Source organism: Episyrphus balteatus, chromosome 2 (genome assembly GCF_945859705.1).
Source record: "Episyrphus balteatus chromosome 2, idEpiBalt1.1, whole genome shotgun sequence".
Classification (NCBI taxonomy): Eukaryota; Metazoa; Arthropoda; class Insecta; order Diptera; family Syrphidae; genus Episyrphus; species Episyrphus balteatus.
The window spans coordinates 69,764,622-69,791,792 of NC_079135.1; the positions used below are offsets into that span (position 1 = coordinate 69,764,622).

Sequence of the window (27,171 nt, forward strand, 5' to 3'; positions counted from 1 at the left end):
CCTATCAGAGCTGATGAGATTGACAATGCGTTGCTCAGAATTCTTTGGAATATTCAACAAAAGAACTTCCATGAGGAAATTTATAAATTAAAAAAAGAAGACATAATTAGCCCTACGAGTCCCGTCAAAAATCTCAATCCTTTCCTCGACGGTGACTCATTTAAACTCCTTAGAGTGGGTGGGCGTCTGCAGAATGCGGACATACCTTATTCTGTAAAATATCCCATCCTTCTTCCTAAATCTAATCCTTTTGTCAAAAACCTTTTAACTTTTTTACATAATAAAAATTACCATGCAGGTCCCCAAGCTCTAGTTGGAATAGTGCGGCAGAGGTTCTGGGTGCTAGATGTACGCACACTTGCAAAGAAAGTCGTTAGTAGCTGTTGGACTTGTTTCAAATATAGACCAAAGATGTTGGGTCAAATTATGGGCAATCTGCCTACCGACAGAGTGCAGCCTGCAAGAGCATTTTTAAAGAGTGGTGTAGACTTTTGCGGTCCGTTCCAAACGACTTACAAGCTGCGAGGGCAAAGAACTTCAAAATCTTATGTAGCCGTCTTCGTCTGTTTCGTTGTGAAGGCGGTCCATCTGGAGGTTGTCTCAGATTTAACTACTGAAGGGTTTATTGCAGCACTTAAACGATTTGTAGCAAGGCGAGGTTTATGCAAGGATCTGTATTGCGATAATGGAACGAATTTTGTTGGGGCCCGTAACCAGTTAGAAGAGTTCAGGCGAAGTTTTCTTGACCAGAAAACGGAACAAAGAATAAGTCAATGGTGTGCCGCAGAGCGAATTCAGTTCCATCATATACCTCCAAAGACTCCACATTTTGGTGGGCTATGGGAGGCCGCCGTAAAGTCAGCCAAAAAACATCTCGTTCGCACCGTCGGGGAAACTTCCCTTACCTTTGAAGAACTGTCAACTGTTGTGGCTGATATAGAAGCTATATTGAATTCCCGTCCAATGTATGCGATGTCCAATGACCCGAGTGATGAAGAAGTCCTTACTCCTGGTCATTTTTTAATTGGTGGTCCATTAAATGCAATAGTCGAACCAGTGGTCACTGACTACAAGATGTCTGCGTTGAAGAGATGGCGACAGCTGACGTTGATAAAGCAGCATTTTTGGAATCGATGGTCGAAGGAATATCTGGTAGACTTACAAAGACGAGTAAAATGGTCTGATTCATCTCAAAATGCCAAAATTAATAGCCTAGTTCTCGTTGGGGATGACAATGCACCTCCACAAAACTGGCTAATGGGACGAATAACAAATTTGATTCAATCTTCAGATGGGAAGGTTCGTGTTGTTGATATCAATACCAAAAAGGGCGTGATTCGAAGGTCAATTCATCGGGTAGCACCGCTTCCACTAGATGATTGAAGATACCCTTTGGATACTTCAAGGCGGGCAGGATGTTTAAGCTGCGAACTCCGAATAATATGTTTATATTATAATTTATTTTACTATACACAATTTTATATCTTTGAAGTATTGTATGCATTTGTATTAGACTATAAGTAATGAAAATGAATCAAAAAATAATTAATCTTAATTAATACTAAATTGAACTAAATAGTCAACACTAAAACTTTGCTGAATGTCTCTCTTATATTTTAACGAAAATTGAACATAAGGATTGTCGAATAAAATAAAAAGAAATGATATCGTTGAACTAGCCACGACAAGACAGACGTGTATTTTTATTAGCAGCAAGTACTTTAAAAATATATCAAATATCCTATAAAGTTGGACTTGTCTCTTTAATTTAATTTTAATTTCGCTTGTGAAAATTATCACAAGAAACAGTCATTATTTTAGAAAATCCCCCCTCCCGGCTAAACGGAGGGGAATAGACACTCCCGTCCCATACAATTTTTTTCTTGCCTTGACTCAACCTATACGCTCTAGCTTTTTGGTACGTTCCTCCAGTATATCGTTCATCTCAATGATTGCCAACCCTAGAACATCGTTTCATAGCTTTGGTGTTCGTAACTCTGGTTTTTCGTAACTTCGGTTTTTCGTAACTTCGGTCTTTCATAACTTCGGTCTTTCATAACTTCGGTTTCTCGTAACTTCGGTTTTTCGTAACTTTGACGCACGTTACTCTGTCGCGCATAACTCTAGTATTCGTAACTCCGTTACCATTTCGAGTATTTTAAGTTAAGATTTAAATTATGAAAAATAAATGATTAATTAAATGAAAGAATTAAAGAAAAATTCATATTAAATGTGTATTGTAATGTTTATTGTTGATTGTTGTTGTTACCTACAAATTAATAAAAGTTCAGAATAATATTTTTTATTTCAAAAGTAGGACCTTATTTGATGCAAAAGCCTATGGAGTTTATGTAATCAACATCGTATGTTATGGACAAAAATGATGTATCAATATTCTTTAATACATACTAATAAAATTTTATCAAATTGGAGGATATACAGTTACCTCTGTAAGCTTAATGGTTTTTAAAATATTGCTCTTCGAATTTTGTCATTTGTCTAAACTGAGTAATAATTTTTGCAATACTTTTTTTAGCCCAATATTTTGTCCTTCAGAGGGTGAAAATTTTTTACAAGTTACTTGAATGAAACTGAAATTTTATAACATTGAGGGAAGACTTAAGCCACCATTTTGAATCAAAAACACAGAAAAGTCCATTTTATAACATAACTCTGTACTATATATGTACATTATCCTGAATGAAAAATGTTCAGCATGAATACGTTTTGGTTCTATTAAATTTATTTAGTATTAACTTACGTGAATTTCAAGTTTTAATATTTAACCAAATTTTGTATTACTTTTTTTTTTCAAAGTGAGAAAAAAACTCAGTCGACTTAAACAGCAACAAAAATACTTAGTTTCTCATTATTCTTAATTTTTATTAACATAAACTCTAAATATACATTTAAAAAAATAAATAAACTTTTTAAAACTATTTAACAAAAAAAAAAAAATATATATAAAATAATTATTATGACTTTTTTTCGAATTTCATTCATTCCCTATACAAATTTTAAACAAAAAATTAAAAAAAAAAAAAAAAACAACAAATCATTCATTCATAATTGAGGAACATATTCCTGTTACCAATCAATGGCACAATTAGTTCTTCGTTTCGCTTAACTAGCTCTGATAAGCATCAGCATTTTTATATTCCGGATTGGTTAGCCAATCTTCTTTGATTAAATCGGCTCCCTTCTCAGCGATCATAATAACTGGAGCATTTGTATTGCCACTACTTATCGTTGGCATTATACTAGCGTCGATAACACGAAGACCTCTCACACCATAGACCCGCAAACGTGGGTCGACAACTGCTTCTTGATCCCATGCTGGGCCCATTTTGGCTGTTCCACAAGGATGATAGATTGTCATTGAAATAGTTCGAATGTGACATTCAAGATACTCATCTGAGAGAAATCTCAGATGTTTACAATTTGGCAGGGGTATTTGGTGTAGCCTGGATCCGAATTGTTTAAAAACTTTGGCTTCAGAAACTCTAATTGCTATTTTAGCTCCTTCGACAAGGGTCTTGACATCAAATTGATCATCGAAGTAATTTGCATTGATGAGGGGATAGTGATCGGGATTGCTGGAACGCAAACGAACCCATCCTCTTGATCGGGGTCGTAAAAGTAGTGGCATTATTGTCCAAGTGTCCTTATTAGCTATTGGATCATAAACTTCATCGTAAAGCGAGTCCTTGAGCCCGAGAACTTTCCTAACCCGAGCTCCATTATCCGAATTGACAGAAGCTGGTGCCATGTGAAATTGAATATCCGGCCAATCGATTGATCGATTTGAGTAAATAGTATGCACAAAGGCTAGTCCTTCTACTCCACCCAATGTTGTCATAGGTCCTCGCTCTCGAAGAACATATTGAAGAGTTATGGAAGTTGGATTAAAACGGTCTTGAATAATGGCAACTGGTTTGTCGACTAAGAAAGACATTCCACCCATGCCGACGTGATCTTGAAGATTATCACCAACTGGCAAATCTTTTAAAACTGGAATTCCAATGTCTTCGAGGTGCTCCTTTGGACCGAGACCAGAAAGCATGAGAATTTGTGGACTATTGATGGCACCAGCTGATAGAATTATGTCCTTTCTCGCTCTGATTCGATATATTCGTCCATTTTTGGTAAACTCTACTGTTGAAGCTCGCATTGTCTCTGGATCAATGTGGATCTTGTTGACTTGGGAATTCAGTGATACGTGCAAGTTTTTCCTCAGTCTAACTGGTCGCAGGAAAGCTTTTGCTGTGCTGCATCTACTTCCTCGCCGAATGGTTCCCTGAGCAATCATAAAACCTGTCTGCTTTTCGCCATTTATGTCTCTATTCTCATAACCAATCTCATTACCAGCTTCAACAAATGCTGCCACTAACGGTGAATGCCATGGAGACTCCTGCACAGTCAATAGACCTCCCTTTCCATGATAGGGATTGTTGGCTAGGTATGGATTTCGGTTGTCTTCAGACTTTTTGAAGTAATGCAAGACATTGTCATACCCCCATCCAGGGTTGCCCAGAGACTCCCAATGGTCGTAATCATTTCGATTGCCTCGAACATACAGCATATAGTTCAAAACACTAGACCCTCCCAGAACTTTCCCTCTTGGCCAGTTGCAGCGGTTATTAACCATTCCAAGACATGCTTTGTTACTTGGTTCTGTCTTGTATTGCCAGTCTAACCTGCTCAGCTGCAAATAAGCTGCAAGTGATGGCACATCAGATATTTCATTTTCATCCGGACCAGCTTCTAGAAGGAGAATATTCCACGATGAAATCTCAGACAACCTGTTGGCAACAACGGCTCCTGCTGAACCACCTCCGATCACAATGAAATCATACTCCATATACAGCCGGCTTTGGTCAATTGGCCTTGACTCTGGGTCTATACTGTCATAGCGATAAAAGGTAATGGCTGCTAGCATCAACGGTATGAGCCATAGTCCAGTCGTGACCACTCCAAATGTAGACTTTATCACAGTTGTAATTAAAAGAAGGTTCAAAACCATTTTGAAGCTTCACAATATGTGTAACGTTGTTGTTATTGTTTTTGATTTTTTATTGAAATTTGAAGAATTTTACGTCAGTGAATTAATTTTCTTGAACCCTTTAAGCTTTGGAAGATTTTTCGATGACGCATTATAAGATAATTGAGCTAGCTCTGTGCATTCCCTTTTAAGGTTGTTTATTTGTTGATTCTGAAATGAAAATAAATTAAAAAAAAAAATTATTATTGAAATTGTTTGTAAAATTTTTAACCACAAATTATTTTTTTTTTCTTTTTAGGTATGTAGCTGCATTTTAACTAGTATGTAATAAATAATAATGAGTTTTGATGGATGAATATTCGTTAAAGGAGGTAGATCCAATGGAAAAATATTTTAATTGATGAGGGTAGGTAATTAATTTGATAACCGCAAAAGCAATTTATCAGTGCATGGATTGCAAATTAAGGCTTGTGGAGAGATGTTTAATGGTAATTTAGTCTAAATAAGGAAGTTATGTAAGATTTTCAAGTGCAAATCATTCCATTTAGGGAGTCACAGCTGCTGGGGACAGTAATTGGTTTTTAAAAGAAAAAAAAAAAATCAAGTTTTCAGATCAAACAGGATGTAAAAACAGCAAGTAAAGTACCTACATAAAGTGCATATGGGTGAAAATCATAGAGGTGGGAAATTTCGATGACCGAATTCTTAAAAAATCAACTTTGTTTTATGATACAAATTTCATGCTCAAATGTTCGCTTTAGCCATAATTTGTCGGCTCATGAACGGGCAGAGCACAAAAATGTATTTCAATTTACCGCAAAACCCCAAAAATTAGTACTAGAAAAACGTTCCTCGTAATGGTGGTGATCTCTTCAAAACAATTTTAGGGGTCTAGAAATAGTATCAATGTGAATGATTTATTATACTAAGATAGTAGGTCTTAAATAAATCAAATATAACTTGATTTCTTGGGGCAAAAAAGACCGATTTCTACAAAAAAAAATGCTTTAATGCACCTCCGAAACACTTGGGCCATAAGTATTTTTTTCTTTTGTTTTTGTTGTAACTGTTTTGATAAAATTGTTTATTACAGCCATACTTAGATAGGATACTGAGTAAAAATACCCAAAAAATGCAAAATTATGAGTGTTAGACTACATTATTTATTCAGATTCTAAGAGCTTTCCCGGAAATGACGTTTTGACCTTAATTTATTTTTATTTTTTATGTAACAAAGTAAAACGAAATATTTTTGAAATTATATTGTAGTGGCCTCGATTCTTGATCATAATATCACCAAAAAATTTCAATTTCAATCTAGCTATACCTACCCCAAAACAAGCGTTCCCGGAATGACGGTTAATTGATGTACGGTAGTTAAAAACGAAACTAAAACTAGTTTCTAACATACATTTTATATATTTATCCATAAAAAAGGTGTGGAATGATAAATCTATATAAAAATAACTTTAAAAACTGCTTGAGCACCCCTTTGTACGTTGATGATTAAAATATTGATACATTAATAAATGTTGGTGTTATGCGTCATTTTTCTTTTGACAACTTTTATCAATGTATAAAAAATAACAAAACTTAATTTTTTTTTGTAAGAGATGTACCAATTAATAAAGAGTATTGTGTATATATGTAGTGTTAAGGAAAGAAATACTCAAAAATAATTAACTTTTATGTGATTTTAAGCCATTTGATTTTCAGTTTTTTAGCCATTTGATTTTCAGTTTATTATTTTGGGTATATTAGATGCAATAAAAAAGAAATGAAAACTTTTCTAACCGAAACAAATACATATACCTATTCTTAGATGCGTGCCAACTATTTTAATTGGTAAATGAAAAAAAAGCTTTAAATAAATGTTATTTTGATTAAAAATAATGCCTGGACATCAAATGTTCCACCTCCATGATTTTGACCCATATGAGCTGCATACACACCTACTGTAAAACACGATTTTCGTTGTCAAACATTATTGTAACTAGCTGGTCTATAGAATCTTAGCGTGATACATATTCTTCAATTGTTGTTTTCCTAACGCCCCCATCTTTTAAACAGATCTGAAACAAGACGTATTGAACTATAGGCAAAGGTTTTAACGTTCCTCAAAGATCAGTCATCGGGGCAATATCATTCTCAAAGCCATACTACTTATTAATTTTATTCTCGATGCCACTTTATTGTCTTTGACCATTAAAAGTTATTTGAATCTCTCTCTCTAGCTTTGAACCAAGAATTGGAATTGATCCATATTTGGTTCAGGGTACATAAATTGCGGTTCTAAATGTCAACACTTCATGATCTTCAATAGAAAAGGTTTAGGTCAATCTAACTGCTATTAAAGGGCTTTTTTAAAATATATTATTAACAAAAATTGGTATCAAAGAAACATAGGCAATAGGCATACTTAACATACTTAGAACAAAAATGTTCTAAAAAGTTGTATTTAAAGTATTTAAAGTTGTATACTATCTGATCTATGGAGAATTTCTGAACGCGCTTGGCACTTTCCAGTAAACTACAGTACAGTAAACCGATTTCAAAAAAAATTTTGTGTAAAAACGCTTTAGAAATCTTGAAGTGAAAATGAAGAAAATTTTTTTCTTTTTTTGAAACTCAATTTTTTTTAAATGAATTAATAAATTTTTTGAAGCTTTGTTTTTAAGTATCAAATGATATATTTTGAAATGGCAAACGAATATTTTTTTTTCATTTGAATAACACGATTTTCTACAAAAAATGTTTTGACCCTTTTTTTTCCGACTATAGAAGGTATCGTTCTTTAAAAAAATTTAAGTTTTATATTTATCAAAACTAAGTTTGTGGTCACTAATTTTAATATTAAGAAAAATATCTATTTCCACAGACGATCAGTTAAATAATATAGTTAGCTTAAAAACTTAAAAATTCTGAAGTATTGAAAATTAATGTTTGGGCAGATTTTTGCTTCATCATTATACAAGCAGTTTATATTTTTAACATATTATAAAAAGAAGGTTTTTCCAACGATGTATACATACCTAAATCATTTTTTTTAATTAAAAATTTAAAATTCATGAACTCAAGAATTTCAAAAATAGTGTTTTACTTCCACATTTTATCCACTTTGACATCGATTTTAAGCATGAAGTTTTTTCATACCACTTTATTCTGTTTGACAAGCCCTGCACAACGTGATAGGTTCAGCTCGAGTATTTTTGGTTCAGCCGAGTTGTGTCCTGCTTAAAAAAAAAATCATGTGTGCAACTAACACGTGGTAGAAGTGAAACCGTAAAAAATCATTTTTCTTGCAAAAAAAAATAAAATAGAAAAAATCTACCTATTTTTATTCTATCACCTTCAAATCCATGTTTTTTATATGACAACCTACATATATAAATTTAATATCATCTGAAAGCTTGTTGTCTTCGCTCAAAGTATATATATCGATCAGGTCTATGAGACATCTACAAAAAGAGCTAGAATTTTTTGAACTCGATGAAATTTCATCCAAAAAGCCAAAAAAACATTTATTTTTATGTTCTCATGCTATTAAACCAATTTTTTTGTTTGACAACCTATAAAAAATTTTATACCATGTGAAAGCTTATTGTTTCACCTTGTATAATGATGTATAAATCTTATTTCAAAGATGTCTACAAGAGAAGTTAGAATTTTTTAAAGTCAACCATGTCGAATTTGAAGACTGAGATTACGGTACTTCCTACACTGGTAGCAAGTGTTTTGAGGTATTTTTAATTTTTTTTTTCAATTTAAGATTGTGTAACTTGTAGAGCACGTAACGTTATGTGTGATATATCAAATAAAAGGTTATGTTATCAGCATGCGTATTAAAGTTAAATCAAATTTGTATGTGCACTAAATCAAAAGATATAACGTGTGTTGAAAAAGAACATCTTTTTACCGTTATCTCCGAATTTTGAATATGAAATTAATTGAAATTTTGTACAATTATAATTTCATTCATCTATCTATTAAAACAAAAAATAACAAGTTGAAGTCGTGTCGCGTTTTCGTTTCATCTTGTTTCAAATCACTACGATAGTAAAGAAGTTTTAACTTCAAAAAATACATTTTCTTTTCAATCTGTACATTTTAAATATCTCATTTAGCTCTTGTATGATGCAATTCAAATCCTGTGCATGTTTCCTTTTTTCAAACGTCAAGTCAAAGATATCGTAGTTTCCTCTTATGCTCACAAAAGCACCTGCTTTATTCAAACACAACTGAATCATTTAATGTGTCAAAGTTGATAGCGATTCCTTGACGTGATATTAGTAACTCTCGTCGGACACTTTAACGTTACACGATTAACAGACATCTTGTCTTCTAGCAACAATAATTTTGAACGCATTTTGTTTAATTGTTTTCCGATCATGAACACGATTGAACCGAACAGTTTTGTGTCGGACACGCAACGTCGCAGTTTTAAACCCATTTAATATGAAACAACAACAGTTTTTTACACGACCACTTTCGGCAACAGTTTGTTAACAACTGAATTCAAGAATTTGGTCGTTTTTAAGGAGACCAATCATGCTGTTGAATCTTAACAGGCGGTCAGGGATAACTGCACTGATGAACTCTAATGCCCCCTATTGTCAAGGTTTCTTTTTTGGGACAATTTTGTGTAAAAATTATAAAAACAAATAAACAGTAAAATAATACTCATTTTAATATTCTTATTGCAGTATTATACTTAAAATATTCCTATTTGTTTTATAAATTCTTTTTTTTTTAAATAAAATTTCCTTGTAAACAAAAATATTAAACTTGTTTATCCACCATCATGAAAAACTGCAACCATTAAAATTAACCTAAATAACAATACATTTCCTTTCCACTACTTTTAACTATAGGTACAATAAAATGTTTCAAACCTATAAACCATACCAATTAGTTTAACCATGTAGTTTCATAAGTTAAATGATAAAAAGAAATATTTTGAACTTAATCACCGCATTAGATATTTAAATGTTTTCGCTTCGAGAACTATAAATTGACACCTTCCATCGAAAATATAACACAACCTTTAAAAGTTGTGTAAAATTCATGATCAAAACAATAAATGCGTCTTTCTTATACTTAACAGTTACCTACCAAAATTTTAACTTCCTCTTCCGTTTGATTCGATTTATTGCCTTCTGATTGCAAGGTCAGATTGAAAAGACACCGACCGACATCATCGAATGAGCTTTTTTTTTATCGGTGACGATAAAAGACAAAAAAAAAAGAAGAAACATAATCAAAACCCCTCCAATGCATTGCAATGACATTGACATTGACCAAGACTAGTTGAAAAAATATTCGGCTATCGAGCTTTAGTTAACTGGGTTTAAATTTATTTAAAAAAAAAAAAAATATAAAAGAAATCGAAAGCTTCTTTTTGATCAAAAGCTTTTATTTGGCACTCAAATGTGGATCTTGGATATCCAATTTATTTTATATTGATTCATAAAACCACAATCAGAGAAGGGCTAATTTTGTGTAAATTTAAAAGGTTTTATTTTAAGAGAAAATTAAACCTCTGATCAGACTACTTGTAATGCCACTAAAATTGATTTCTGAAGTGTCTTAATTGGACTTAAAATTAATTTTTTGTCTTATTCTCAATTAACTGTTTTTTTTATTCAATGTTTAAAAAAATGTAATAAAGCCAGAGTAATTTTAAACTCTTTTTAATTTTGCTGAAACAATTTCGCACTTCGATTTTTTGCATTGTGTTATTTCAATTTTATAATTACGTGCTTTGAAAAGTTATATTCTTGTTATATTTTTTTGTATGAATAAATCTAAATGATAAAGTCATTAAAAAGTAAACAAAATACAAACTTAATAGATTATACAGTCGAATGATTTCAAAGTCTTAGTTGATGGATAAGAATTACAATTTTTTAAAATTAGAAATCAATCATATAAATTTAATTTTTTATTTAAACGAATACTTAAAGTACTTCCCTTTTGTAGTTTTTATGATAATGTTGTAGTAAGCATTGACCAACGGCTAAACTTGTGTCAAGCCCTCGAACGTGTTACAATAATTACTTCATTATACAAATAAATAAACAATTAACTTATAGAGAAATTATATGAATTGAAACAAAGTTCAAGGAAACGAAATCATTTACTCCATTTTTATAAAATTTTATAATTGCATTGCTGTTTTTTTTTTTACAATATTTCAATGCAAAAAAGGCTAACAAACTCTAAAGTAATAATATTGTGTGTGTTTTAAAACAAAAGTTCAAGTAGTTCAAATAAGATAATTGTGCTTGCTATAAGGTTTAGAGACACATTTTACACTAATAAAATACCAAGACTTGGGGGAATTACTCCAATCTAAAACTAATCAATTTCGTGAGACGTGCTGACACCTTTTGTTTATACCTGAACGATGTTATCTTTTTAAAATTTGTAATTAGACAACGTAAATAGAGAAAATAGATTTTGTTCATTGAACCGGTTGACTTGTTTGAATGAATTTTATTGTACTGCGCCATTCAAAAATAAAGAGGAAGGAAGGTAAAGTGAGTTAAAGCTTTGAAAGATTTAAAATCTTTAGAGATTATCAGCCTAAAGAAAGTAATCGATAAGCTTCTAATACAAATTGTCAAAAATAAGTAAAAAGAAACAAAATCTATAGTGTTTCAATTCAATGAAATGGGAAGTAAAAAGTTACGTTAACGCCCCAGTGAACCAAAAAGTCCACATCGAGGTTTGTGTTTTCTTTTTTTTTCACTTTGTACATACAAAAATAAAGAAATCTTAGTTTTTTGGTTTCAATAATCTATATACATATGTACGTAGGTACCGTAGCACTTCGTCGCTTCAGTTCAGAAGATACTTACCTATACTTACAAGCTTGTTGTCTAAAGAAATAAAAAATTTATAAAAATAAAAATAACTTAATCACTCAACCTTAAAATTTGTCCTGTGATGTTTTTCTGCCATTTCTTTTATTTTTTTTCGTATTTTTGATCTCACTTTTATACAACAAAAAAAAAAAACTATTAATTTTCCAAAGTAGACAGAGTAGACAAGTAGGTGTTTGAATGCCACTCTACGACATTAAGATTGAGTATCAGTTTTCATTAGCTTAAGTGGCTACTTTGTTCATTGAGAATGAATTGTATATAAATATGTAATTATTAATTAATTTGTATAAAAATCAATAATAAGTCATAATGTGTGTGTACATTAATGTACTTTAATGAAAAAATATTATGAATGAATTTGATTGATAACGAATCCTTTGTTATTTAAGTATCGATGTTAGAGATGACAATAAATATACACAAATTCAATAACTTGGCGCCACAAAGATATAAATAGTCAAACTCAACGCCTTTTACCAATAAAATTAATACTTGTTGAATACTTTAGCCAATTTTTAGTTTAATGTTTGTAAGAAAGCAAAGAAAATTAAAATATAACTGTATTATAAGTTTTTTAACGTCCTTGTTGCTTTCAAACGAGGTATCTATCTAAACTCACATCTACGCCTAAAAGTAGGCAACTTTTTGTAAATTACGAGAGTGATTTCGGAATCAAACTCCGAAAGTGTGTTACGCAAAAAAGTGTTGCATATTTGTAGGTATCACAATAATTTAAAATCATTTTTAACGTTGTGGTCACAGTTTCAATTAAAAACGATAATTAAAAGAAGAACCAAAAATTCATTAAAACAGTTTTCAATTTTTTTAACTTCACCTTTTTAAATGTTTCTATATTTGACTTGTTGGCTTGGAAAGTATGAAAGAAAGCTATTTATAAAAACAAGAAAAAAAAAGTAAAGGGTAAAGTCATCTTTCTTTTTTATTACTCAGCCATAATATGATCTCCATCTAGTTTCTCCACACTTATGATCCGCTTATATAGTTTGGGGGCAAACTTTTCGGTTTTGGGTGGTTGATGCTGATCTATGCGTGGTTACCGTGGTTTAGCAAGGATGACAATAAGGTTAACACTGTCCAACACACAAAAATTTTCCAGACCCTTGTTAATCATTTCTGCTGATTCCGAAAACAACATTAGTTTTTTGTTAGAAGTTGTAGTTTTTAAACTATTCATACATAAAAAGGCATACAATTTAATAAAATTTAATACAATTTTTATTTCGTTATATTTTTGTATTTTTATTTTACTTACTGAACCGAAATACATTTGATTAAATTTTACAGTAAAACATTAACATCGCAAAAAAAATGGGTATCAAGTTACCCCGAAATGTGAAAAATACAAATATCTACATTACATTACATTACATATTAAACTAGTCTGAAGATAAATCTCCGGACTAGAAACACTGCAGCTTCGGAATCTAGGTCCATTTTGCTGATACAACACAAGACATTAATACAACACAGAAAGACAAAGAGAGAAAGAACGAGAGAAGAACATACAACACTGAACTACGTGGCACAGAGGAGGAGACATAGTTGAAAATTGTCTCATGTTATCGCACAGGTGGCTTCAGTTAAGCTGGCGATTTAGAAAAAACTTCTGAGCCGACCGCTGGGTTTGAACCCACGATGTTTGGCTCTGAAGTCATCCATCTATTCTTCTGTGCCATGGCCACCTGCACAAATATCTAAAAAATTGACTAGTACCTAAAAAAAAAACAAATTTGATACATAGTCTTTCTGAAAAATTTTAAAAAGTTGATAAAAGCTGCAAAAATTACTAAAAGGGGAAAGTAGAATATTATAGTTTTCAATAAAATATCAAAGCCGAATCAGCATAAGAGTACCGCGGGGTATTGTGAGATTTCCGTGTCAGTTTCAGGAAGGCCATTGTGGAGCATCGCTTCGGATGGTTGTCTTTCGAAGGTTGTATAAAATAGAAATCCAGAGGTGCAATTCGCATAAGCAAAAATCAGTTCTATCGTATGAGAAAATATAATTTGGGGGATGGAACAAACGGCTTGGTCACTCATATTCAATTCGTAAATTCATGGTCTTCAGGCTTAGGAAAAATCACAGAGCAGCAGTTCATATATCGTTTTCCCATGCATTTTCTCTAAATAGGTAAACAAACATACATCTTTTTCACTCTCTTGAGTTATCTACTTTCCGCCACTTTTATATTGGTCTACATCATATGGCACCCTGCTATGCTATTTCCTCATATGCTCAACCAAGTTATGTGCACACACAGTGCAAATCAAATTAAATTATAACGCTCATACGCCCAAGTGAACCAGTTGCTCCCGGTCCCGGTGGTGGTGCCGGCGCGGTGCAAAGCACTGTTTTTGTAAGTTTTCGTAAGGAAACCTCGTAACTCCACCTTATTTCGAAAATGACTTTTAAATGTCATTTTTTAGAAAATATACATATATCAGCGGAGCAACCCAGACAATTTGAAGTCATTCCGAAAATTCTAAATGGACTTAAATTCAAATTTTGCACAGCACGTTACTCCCTAACTACTCTGTGATCTCTCTACTCTTTCGTCTCTCCTGTAAAATTTTGATTTTGGGAGTTACGAGGTTTCCCAATGAGGCTGACGATATTTAGAATACGAATTTATGACTTCATTGATCAGTTGAAGTACTCTATCTGTAGAAGTTGAATTTATGAAAAATGTTTAATACGTTTTGCATTAATTATTTCGAGCAATTACAAAAATAAAATATTTTTAAATGCAGTTTTTTGAATTACAAAAAATAGGGTTATTTGGGATCAAGAAATACAAAACAAAATTTAATTATAACTTGATCTAAGGAAAAAGGTCCTCGTTCTTGTTTTTTAAGCATCTAATAAAGCAATAATTTGTGTCAATTATTCTTGTTATGATATTTTCAAATTCTTCAGTTATGAGTTCAGAATTTGTTTGCACTCACCAGAACACAAAAACCAATGAAGGAGCCAATTTACGAGCAAATGAAATCTTGCGTATTTCTAAAGGATTTTTTTTAATAAGAACTGAAAAATTAAGAGGTAACATTTATACCTTTACACCGGTTATATATGAACATGGGACTAATTTTTGCTATTCTCAGTTTTTGCTGGCCCGGTATGCTTTGCTTTATCTTATGAAGGAAATTACGAAAATTTCTTCTTCTTCATTCAAGCGTCCTAGACTTTTTATTATAATCTACTTAAAAATATATTGACTATAAATAAATTACTTTCGTCCTTCCAAATGACATTTAATGTAGATCTTTAATATTTACAAACCCTTTCAAGAATGAAAACCAAATACCATGCCATCAGACTTATGCCTTTTATAAGACCTTTTAAGCTGGAACAAAACTATAAATACATCGTTGCTATATTGATGATTATGATGACGACGAAGATGCACAACGACAATGATAATATCGATCCTAACACAGATTTTTTCCTGGAATTTCCCCACTTATATTTATGGCACATTCCATACAATATCTTCGTCGTCGTCTGCAACAACGAGACTAGTTTAAGTGGGCATCAACCGGCAAATCATCTATTTTTGGAAAACTTATACTCTTAACTGGTTTGCCAAGTTGCTATGAGAATGCAATTTACTTTCATCTGATGGATAGAGTTGAAGTGTATATAGAGATTAACCTACTTTTTTTGTAAGTTTTTAATGTTCGCAGTGTTTCTTCTTTATTTTATTTCCGAGAGAGCTCTTCTTTATGGAAATATAAAAAAAAAAAAATACATAAAAAAAAGAAGATACAATGCTTGAAGGAGTTTATGTTCTTAGAAAACAATTTCAAGATGACGACAATGGACTTTTAACTGCAACAAAAAAAACTTAATAACTACAAAAAAAAAAAAAAAACACACACAAATGAAAGAATGATGATGACGTTGAGAACAAGTGTATGCAAACAGTGTGTAAGAAAAAAGAATGACTTGAGGCTTTCATTTTAAAGCAAGCATAATTACTACGGAACACGCACCCACCCTATATACATAAGTGAAAGAAGTTTCTTGACCTTTTAAGAGAATGCAAGTGACAGCGTTTGTTTTGTTACTTTTTTGTTTTAATATTCTTTTTAGATTAAACCTCGTTACCTTTTCTGTATATAAATCTTTTTTGAAAATTTATAACAATAACATTTTATTTAGATAAAGTTTTAGATAGAAAGATTTCATTTATATTTTAAGGAGATGCTTTAGGTAATGTTATGCATTTTCTACTACAATTCACATAATTTCTATGACAGTTGTTGCTAAGTTCAACATACTCGGTAAATGAGTCTTAGCTCAAAAAAAAAAAAAAAAAAAAAAAAAAAAAAAAAAAAAAAAATGGGACAGGCTGTAACTTACGGTCCGTAATTTTGTGCGAAAAAATATTATTTTCCACTTGAGTAATTATTCAATATTTTTCTTTGAAAAAAAGAAATAATGTTTTTAATATAAACGAAAAGTGGCGTATCAAAGAAAACATAGAATTTGTGATTGTTATAAAAACGAATTAAATTAATTGTTTTTGGTGGTGTTTTTATAAGAAAAAAATAAAATATTCATTTTAAAAATATATGGTAAAATGTCAAAAATTCACACTTATAGAATTAAAAGATACACACAATTTTCTGTTTTTTTTTTTGCAATCTTCACATAGCCGTAATATTGTTAAAAACGGTCGTATCGCAGTACCTGAATAAGAAATTCGAAGCTTTAAGTCTCTTATTTTAAGATCTTATCAATACCGTTATACTTATTTATTTAGCTCCAATTTCTTATATTTTAGACCTTGTTTCGACTATTTCTCGATTTAAATTCAAATATTGAACGGAAAATGATTGTTCTGCTTTTGATAATCGATATTTCAGCAACTTATTGGTCGAAAACAAAATTAAAGTTATGTTTTAAAAATTCCAATAACTTAGGTAACATGTTTCACATTACATTTGTCGTTAATACTGAATACACTCACCACAATCTTACAGAGATTGTTTTTTAATCCTGCCACTCATTCTTTTGTTTTATTTGCTTGAATTTAAGCAAATAGAATAAGGATTACTTTGTTTTTTAAATTCTTTCACATTTTTGATCCGTAAAATTTGAAAAAAAAGAATAATTGTTTTTCACGATCAAAAATTTTTTCCGAAAAAAACTTTTAGTAAAAAACATTTTTCGTGGGACAAATTAATTTTGTTGGTCAAAATTCAGCCTCTTCTCAGTGTTGACGGAGCCGACTATTTATATCCAAAAAAGTTCTTTTAATTTTGGACTTGTCGATTTAAGGCTCCTTTAAATCAAACCATTTTACATCAAAAATCCACCAGAAGTGGAAAGAAACAACAATTTGCATAGATTTTTCATTTTTATATATTACAAATTTAATTTCACTCCCGTCAATCAGCATAAAAATCAAAATTGTATGAAATTTGACGAATAATTAAAATTAAAAAAATATTTTATGCCTACTTTTGGATTCAAATTTTTTTCAAAGTAGAAATTTTTTTATGTGCAATAAAATTTTTTTTAATGCAAAATATTTTTATTTGCAATAAAAATTTTATTTTCAATGCAAATATTTTTCAGATGCCATAACATTTTTTTTAATGCAATTTTCTTTCAATGGAAGCATATAAATTCAGTCGGTTTTGTATCAGTTTTTCAAAATTTAAACTTAAATGGTCACTGTGGCGTATGCGTATTATTTTTTTGGTTACAGACTTTTGGTTAAAAAATTTCTAAATAAAATATGAAACCAGCTTAACCTCTCAACCATTTCTTGTCCATTAATGATTATATAGAAATCAGTCGAAATTTTAAATATAAATATACATTGAGAGACACCTTAAGGGTATTTCATTGATCATAGTGAAATTGAATTTCAAGTGAAAATTCTTCTGAACACAATCCTAAACCTGATAAATTTTCAAAAAAAACTTTGATTTCAAGAAAAAAATAAAATAAAAAATCCCAGAATTAATTGATAACACATTTAAATGAAGTGATAAAATATTTTTGTGTTGAATTTGCCTCAAAGATTTGTAGAATTCTGGCTTAACGCTTAAGCTAATTTTTAATTTGATTGCACTCCTACTGGTATCAAACTAATTTCTAACTACTAAGTTTAGTAAGCCATAACACCAAAAATGTATGACAGTTATTTACCCTTGTATCGAGTGACGATTATCGATGTGATCTAAAAGTTGATTGATTCTCTAGGGCTTTCAAACCAACCTCTCGCCTCCTTAACCTATCTAATTACTTTGAACTTTGTAGCTTCATACAAAAAAAAGTCACTGACCAACCTTCACAAATGTTTACATTTGATCTCACCTTGATGGCTAAATTATAACATGACTAAGCAATCACTTATTCGCCAATAAATTGCTTTGAGTACATTGTCTTCTAAAGTAATTTCAACAATGAGAGTTATTTTACAAAAAAAATATTTGAGTGACTTGAATTGAAGGTGAAAAAAGACCATCAGACTTTTTTGTATACTTTGAAGAGTCACGGACAAGGTGACTTATAATTTGGTGTAATTTTCTGCTTGTTAAATTTTGTTTAAGGAAGATATAAGAGGGCACGAACCTGAATGTACATAATTGTTGATAGAGAGGTATTGGCCAGTCAACTCTTCCAGTTCACCTGAACAGACCATTGTTGTACTGATCCTTCATTTTGTGGCTTTTGAAGATCAACGAACGGTGCAGAAGCTATAAACCACAAGTTAATTTGATAATCTGCCAGATGGTTAAAGGTTTTAAAACTTCCGGCTCAAAGCTTCCACAGATCATGCTATAGAGCTCTCTTTTCCTTTGTTTGGAAATTTTTATTAACATTTGTTTCGAATATCTGCAGCAACTCTCTCAACTTAATTTCCAATTTTCTTGCAACAAAAAATAAACAACTCAAGACGTGACCTTGTACGAAGATGATGGCATGTCCATTATGTTGTAATTGACTGCCCAACAAGATCTCAAAACTTGACACCTGATTGTCCGCACTGCACGATTTTGTGCGTTCGTTATTATGTAGTCATTCATTAACATAAAGGTCGCTCTATTAACAACTTGAAAGTTGTTAATTGCGAGTTCAATGTTATTGGATACCTGCTGGCTTTTTCTTCTGTATCCCAAAAGTGGGTCAAGAAGCCGGCTTGGTCTGTGTTTGGTAATACTCTGAGGCCCTTTAACCCAAAACAACTTTTTAATCTTTCAATCTAAAATTCTTAATTTTGGTATGACGATGCCGATGACGTAGAAATGTGTGATACACATTTTTGGTGTGTTGTCTCGAATATAATATTACAAGGTGTCGTCATGGTAAGTTAAGTCAAAAAATTGTATCTATGTATCTTTGATTGAATGCACTTCCAACATTGTTTCAATTATTTTAACCACTTTTTGTTTTTTGTTTTCTGTTTCTTTTCTTGTTAAACTCTCTTTGTGTTATGAATACGTAACATGATTACAAATCTCATGCAATATTTAAGCAGACTAAAGAATTGTAAGTATAATTCAAGCCCTGAGTTCATTGAAAGCACACGCAAACCTCTCGAAGTATGCGGTTTCAATTGGGTTTATTGTGTAATAACAACAACAAATAGATAGTTTGTAGTTGAGTACGCACAATAGGATGCAATCTGTCATTGTCTTCATAATAATATAATCAAATGCGAATCTGGGAACCGGCATCTTTTTTTTTACATATCGACCACAACGTGAGACGACTGATATGAAAACGTGCGGAAGATAAAGTTAAAAATGGCGCCAAAATATGTTGGCATCAGAAATTTATACTTTGCATACAAAATGGCCTACTTTTATTTCTTCATTGATTATCAAATACGAAAAATACCAACAAAAAGTTGCAAAATTGTGTTTTTGTTTTGCTTTGTTTTCTTTTAAAATTTTGTTTATTTATTTTGGACTTTTGGTTATTTAACACTGAATGAGGGTTATTATCAAGCTCAATGAAGGAAACCAAAATTACAGGTAAATTGTATGAAACTGGCTACACATTTTTTCAAGGAAGTTTGATATAACAAAACATTGACTTTAAGCTGCTTTCTAGATGCAAGATACTTGAAGGTAAAAAATGCTTCTTAACTTCTTAAGTTGTTTGAACTGGTTGAATGATTTTTAGAGAAAGGGAGAAAATATATTTAGCGACTAACTGACGTAGAAGAGATTCAAATTTTTGAGGTATTCGTAGAGTTACAATTTGTTTGAGTAAAATTGATAAATAAATAGGTATGACTTGTATAATTGACAGAAATAAATCAAATTTATTTAAATCAAATACCAACCAAACATTCCTCGAAACAGAAAAATGTAGAGATAAATGGAGAGATATTGATAAGGATAAATTGAAAAATGGAGAGAGGAAGAAAGAGAACAATTAAGAAAGTGGGACAATAAGATAGAGAGATATGGAGAGAGAGTTAAGGGAGATAGATTGAGAGAAAGTTAGATAGAGAAAGGAGAGAGACAGATGAAGAGAGATACAGACGAAGAGAGAGATTTGGAGGGAGAAAGACGGAGAGCGAGAAAGAGATGAAAAGAAAGATGGAAATTGAGATGGAAAGAGATGCAGGAAAATGCAAAGAGAGAGATGGAGAAAGACAGATGAATAGAGAGAGAGATGAAGAAAGAGATAAAGAGATATAGAGGCCGTAAGTAGGTGATTCTCTACATTGAAAAAAAAATTCACATCGTCCTATATTGCTACCCAAGACAGCTCAAGGAGTCAAAAATTTCTAATTTCCTAACTGTTTTATTTTAGAATGAATCCATCCAAATGTAAGGATAAACTTAACTTAAACAATTAAGGCTTTGATTGTTTAATGTTCACACTGTTTATTCAATAAAGAAATTACAAGTCAACTTGTGTTAGTACCCTTTGGCGCGATAGTTAAAAACTGTTTGCACGAGAGCGACCAACGCATGAGCGAATGAATGAAAGAAATTTAATGTATTTTTAAATTAAATTTTTTAACAAAAACTCTATTAAACAGTCGCAAGTTAACTAGTGTTAAATTTTTTCAAAGAAAATTATAAGATTTCTATTTCTAACACAAGAAAAATGTGAGAAAACCAACTTTTATTCGTAACGACCAATTTTTTCATATTTTTCTTATTTTAGATATTAAAATGTAATTTTTTTTTTTGAAAAATTTGAACTTTAGTTAGCTTGCTATTGTTTAATAGAGTTTTTATTAAAAAATACTTTATTAATACATACAATTTCATTTGTTCGTCATTCTCTCATTCTTTGGTCGCTCTCATGTAAACAGTGCTTTAGTGCGATGGAGTATGACGCCAGAAATAAGGGTTCACATCCCAGTCTCCACCACAAAATAAAAAGATTTTTTAGGAGTACTACCCCTTGCGAGGAATTAACAAAGCCTCCAAGAGTAACATTGTCATAAAAAAGTGCATCTCTGCTCAGCCGGTCGGACTCGGCAGTTAATTGTAGGTCCTTCCATTAAATTACACGCATAAAAGAATGGTTGAGAGTTGTTTGTCACTAGGTCTTGCTCCTTAATGGGGTGTCGCCTTTCGTATGTATGACATTTCCGGCCACAATATTTATTACAAAAAAAAAATCGATGGACTAAATTCATAATATTTAGAATATGCACATCAACCTAAAAAGTAAAAAGTAATAGTTGAAAACATCTAACGTTTAATCCATTTGAGGTATATGTCATAAAAAAACATTAAAAAATTTAGCTTTCAAGGATCCCTACTACAAACTTTCACGTAGAGAATTTGTATAATACGTTTATTTAGATCCTCACTGCATTTAAAGATATTTAATGAAGATATATAGGTACAGTAGACGCTAAAGTAAACTTTTTTTTTCGAAAATATAACCAAAAATATTTCCATTCCAATGCGCACCAATCAATTTCCAGAAAATGTTATGTTTTTTTTTTTTATATTTTTCACACTGTGATTTTAAAGCTAATGAACAACAGCACCATTAAGAGCATAGAGGCGACATGCTAACATAAAATGAATACTTTTACTACTTGACAGTTAAAAACTTATTTCGATACACAAAATATTTATAAAAAAGTTCAAACTTCAAGTTTGTGATGTCTGTTTGGTTTTGTTATTACAGTACAATTGTGTAAAAAATTCCACAAAAATGTCAAAGAACGTTAAGTCTTTAAAGATGTTGTATCAGTATAAATGCGATACAATAGGATTTGGGGATTTAACTTAATAATACAAGATACATTTTTTGATGTAGGTAGGTGTAAAAATATTTTGAAAATTTTGCAGACATCATTAATAACGAATATTTTTTTTTTTAAATGTGAACCAAAAACAATTAATTTGACACCATACAACAAAAATTGTTGTATCGTGCCAAAACATTGAAATCAACTTTTTAGTTATCAAATACAATTTGAGAAAATCGACGTCTGTTTCGCTAGAAATCGAAATTTTCTCCAAAAAATTGCTCGACTTTTTTTTTTCAATTAATAACAAAATATTGAAAAGATGCGAAAATTCGAAATTTGTTATCTCTACCGAAACGGTCATGTGTTGGATTTTTTCTTCGTTATCCATTACCTACCATAATTGTACCAATAAACAACATTTGAATACATTTATGTTCACGATATTGTTGACATTGTGATGAGCAATTAACAAATAAAGCTTGAAGTTAACTTGAAGTTAGTGTTGAAGTTTAATGCGAAAGAAAGAATGCTCAAAAATCCATTTGAAAAAAAAACGTGTGAATTGAATTTCGGCCAAGAGACCTGTTAAATGACTTTAAAGATCAAGACAAAAATGTATGATAACTATTCTTAAAAAAAAACATTTGACTGTAGGAAAAGTGAAAATTGTTAATTTGCATTTTCTCTTTATCATCTTGAAAGTATTAAAAAAAAAACAATAAGTTAAAACCAGACCAAAACAAATGTAGTTCATCCAAAAATCTCTCAATCATTTGGTGCATTTTTAAATTCCTTGAAAAGAAACCATTTTATACGCAATTAAAAATTTCCCAATTGCAATTTTTGATTATCAAATGCATTGGCAAAAGGCAAATGCCATATTACATCAATATTTGCCCAGATATGACCAAAAACAATTATAAAAGTTGTGAGGTATGCGCTGCCATCGCATACCATCCCTAATTGGGTAATAACGCATCGTTAAACGTGTTACCCATCCCGAGCTTGCCAAATGCAACACAATCAATGCTATATTTCACTGCTCTATGTTTCGTTAGTGTCAATCGAATCACTCAATCAATCGTATTTTCACAATTTCTTTGCTTCCTTCTGACCCACAAACCTATCTACCGTCGACATAACTAGTTTTTCCACTTGGTGGAAATACCAAGAAAATCTTCAAGCAAATGGGATGTAGGCAAGTCATATGATTAAATTTGAATTATTAAAAAAAATCTTTAACACAAGTTTTGACTCACATTTTCATATCGAAGACAAAAATTTGTTTTATCGAAATCCTTTAAATAAATGTACTGGATGTAATCCTTTGGATATTTCTTGAAGATCACTTCTGTGGTAGAAGAAAAAACAAGAAATTGATTATCACTTTATTTCTTCACTTTTATTTTGCCATTCACTTGTTATCTCACAATAAAAATACCTTCGAGTATTTAAAAAAAAATGTAAATTTATCGAAAAAAAATGCACAAAATTCAGTTAAATAATAAAGCAGATTTGCAGAAAAAAAAACACTTTTAAGATATAATTTTTGCACTTCAGTAACAACTGCTGATCTCGTAATAGATTCAAGCTACCGCCACCGCCGTCGCTTCGTGTTCGATTCAAACTGAACTAAACGGCCAGAGATGATAAAGTTGCATGCAGCAAAAGTTGTAAAACCTTACCACTTACCACAGATACATTCAAATAATTTCGTTTTTTTTTTCTCGTTCGTCAATTCCAAATAGTTACGTATGAAGCCAAGACCTCGCTGAGGGCTGCTCTGCTCGTGCCGAGTATCTTAGGCGCCTTCCAAAGCCATAAGCCAAAAAGAAAAAAACTATAAATATGCTAAAAAGTTGTGTCGTCATAGATTGGTAACAACAACAAAAAAAAACCAAAAGTAAACAAGTGTTGTTGTTGGTTTGATATTTGTGTGTTCCCGGTTAAGTTAAGATACTATTTTCGGTTAGGCAGTTGAATGGGCTTGAAGGTGCTATGAAACTGTCTTCAAATACACATGCGCATTCAGCTGGCACATACAGCATTTGGTTTGCGCAAATTCGTTTAACAAACATATCGAGGAACTGCTGAAAGATATGTATAATCATTCTGTTTCAACATGTCGTCATGGTTTTTGTGCAATTATTCGCATTCGGTTTGAATATAGAGGTAATAATTGAGGTTTGGACTGTTAAGTTGGGTTGGGTTAGGTTAGGGTGAGTTCAGTGTATATTTGGTTTGTTTGTTTTATGTCGTTCCATTTAGTATTTTGTTTTTGGGAAATGTCAAGTCGTGTAATATTTCACGTAGAGATGCATTCAGTGCGAGTAAATAACAAACGGGCGGAATGGATTGTTTGATAATAATTATTGTTTATATTGGTTAAGTTATGTATTGTCCGTTGGTTGTTGGCCATTCACAGGTAGATGTTAATTATGTTTACATAATGTCTTTTCTTCTGGTGGAACACCTTACAATACAATACATGAACCACGCCAAGGAACTTTGGGAAATAAATATTCATAAGAGGCTCAAATTGACAGCACAATGAGTAATTGTTGTTCTATTTTTTCAGCAACGCTATGTATAATTTTTTTGTTCGTCAATTTTTTACTAAAGATGGGTTAATTTTTGTTCGTAATTGAATAAGAAACAAAAATACAATATTAAAAGAGAAGCAAAAACCATTGCGAACTAGGTTAGATTTCGTTAATCTTGAAAGGAATGACCAAAAGTTATTTTTGGAAAAAAAAAATATTTTGTATTATTTTGGGTTTTAACATATTGCTCAAGAAAAAACATAAAATTTACTAAACTTAAAAAAAAAAACAAAAATAAAAAGATGTTCTGTTTAAGTTCTGAAGTGTTCTCACCCATGCATGTTTTAATAAAAGAATAGTTAGAAGTTATCTTATAATGCACTTTTTCGCTGACGGATGCCAAGGCTTCAATTACAAAATACTCCTCAAAACTGAGTAGCTCGGCTTGCCGTAGTAAATCTTTAAGGCTAGTTGTAAAATTTGCAAGAGAATGAGGCGATGCGATATAATATGCAATAGTTTTAAGCCCTAAAACATAAGAAAAGGATCGGTGGAGGAATATGATATTCCTTTTGCACCTTTTACTGAAGAAATGCTAAATAATTAAAATAAAGAGCAAAATATAAAAAAAAATATCAACTATATGTATTTTAAATGTTAGTCTTTTGTTAAGTTATTAATATGCACCATTGTTTTATTTTAAATTCAAATTTGGAATTTGTTACAAAATTTTGTTTATTTATCTTATTACTTAATATTATTTAAGATCTCAAGAAATAATCTGACCACAAGTTTCGAAAAAATTCTGATGTGACGAACGAAATAAACACGAAAATATAGGTCAATTTAAGCAAAAAACGACAACATCAGTTTTCCGTTCATTGAGAAAACCCTAGACAAGCAGTTTCAATCCAATTGCTTGGTTATTATAACGTGTGCAAAGTTTAATCAAAGTCTTAAGAGATTTTTTCCACATAATTGCAATACCTAGAAAACATTTTTCAAAATTCTATAAAATACATTTGTACTAAATTTGAGAAAAATCCGCCCACCCGAAAATTTTTGGAAGCTTTAAAAAAATTCGAAAAAAAATTTGTATTTATAAACAGATTTGTAAAAAAACAAACCAAAATAAACAGATTTACTCTAACAACATATATTTTCATTTTTTTTTTTTTATTTCTCAACTTTTTTTTAATTGAAACCCCTGTTTAGTTGATTTCAGATTGCAAAATCTTTCGTTCTAATTTTAACTAAGAAAACTGTAGATCTTTTTTAAAAACTTTGCTTAGCTCCTCTAGAATATACTCACCAAATATGAGCTCTTTATATTCATCGGAAGGTCCTCCGCTTCGCAATTTTCTATTTTTACATCAATCAATTTTACTAAAACATAATCATTTTCTTATAAATCGACTTTTTAACAAATTTGTTTACATACTCTTGTAAAAAATTGGACAGTGTCCATGCTAATGAGGATTTTTAGATATTTAATCGAAAACAGTAAAGAATTAGAATGAACAAGTAACCAAGTTTTGAGAGTTGGTCTCTTAGCATATTTCATTTGGACAATTACTTAAAGAACTTCCTGTTAAAAGTTAAGATAAGTTAAGATAAGATACGAATACTAACTATAAAAAAAAAAAAACAAACAGTAAAATCACATCTCGAGAAGCGTTTTCGAGACACAATAAAGATGCAATCGAGTGAATAATTAACAAAACAATTAAAAAAAATCAAACTAAAAATATTTTTTACAATGGATATCTTTAATAACATGAAATTCTTGCTAATGAAATGACCATAAGACAGAATTGTGGGACTGGGATACTTTTATGTATCTTTGTTAATCTTACTTACCTAATGAAAATATACAAACACTTATCACAATTTAAAATCCTTTTGAAGAAATTTGAATTCCTTTCTCTAAACTCACAAAGTCACACCTTTTCACCTAAAGGTATTTCCGCCAAAAAACCTTATTATAAATTTATTTGTGATGATTAAATTGCAGTTAACCTGTACGGTTTGAAAGTTCCAACATAATACTATCAAATAAAATGGATAAATCTAATTGAAGTCATGGTTAAAAATTCGTATAACATAAGCAATTTTCCGTAAATTAAAGTAAGACCTTGTTGCACTTTGCACGTGGGATACAATGATGTCTTTTTTTTGTTCATTTTTGTTTGGCGGTGTGCATCCTGGTGCTATAGAGGTGCACATTAACCGCACCAATTTTCCTCACTCAGTCATTATGAGGGTGCAGCAGGAAGGAAGTCATAAGGAAGTTCATTGTTTTCGTCAGCGGTAATCACAAAATGAAAGAAAAAAAAGACAATGAAGAGATTTTGCAAGTTGTAATTGTGATAAAATTAGGTAAATTTTTGAATTTCTCAAAATAAAACCAAAAAGAAATCAGCTCAGTGAAGAAGTTTTTATGTTTATATTTAAGTAATTTGTTAGGGAATTTTTTGATCATCTCGTTGATACACTTGAAGTTAAGAAACTAAAGAAAAA

General features: G+C 31.1%; 2 protein-coding genes across 4 annotated transcripts in view; one reads left to right on the plus strand and one right to left on the minus strand.

Annotated features, from left to right (window-relative positions):
• LOC129911528 (flotillin-2) overlaps positions 1 to 27,171 on the plus strand; it is a 269,812-nt gene that overhangs the window by 75,207 nt on the left and 167,434 nt on the right. The window lies entirely within an intron of this gene.
• Positions 2,819 to 23,755, minus strand: LOC129911521 (glucose dehydrogenase [FAD, quinone]). Its single transcript, XM_055989343.1, has 2 exons — positions 23,368 to 23,755; positions 2,819 to 5,212 (listed from the first exon to the last, which is right to left on the minus strand). The coding sequence occupies exon 2, from the start codon at positions 5,021 to 5,023 to the stop codon at positions 3,128 to 3,130; it is 1,896 nt and encodes a 631-aa protein (XP_055845318.1). The 5' UTR covers positions 5,024 to 5,212; positions 23,368 to 23,755; the 3' UTR covers positions 2,819 to 3,127.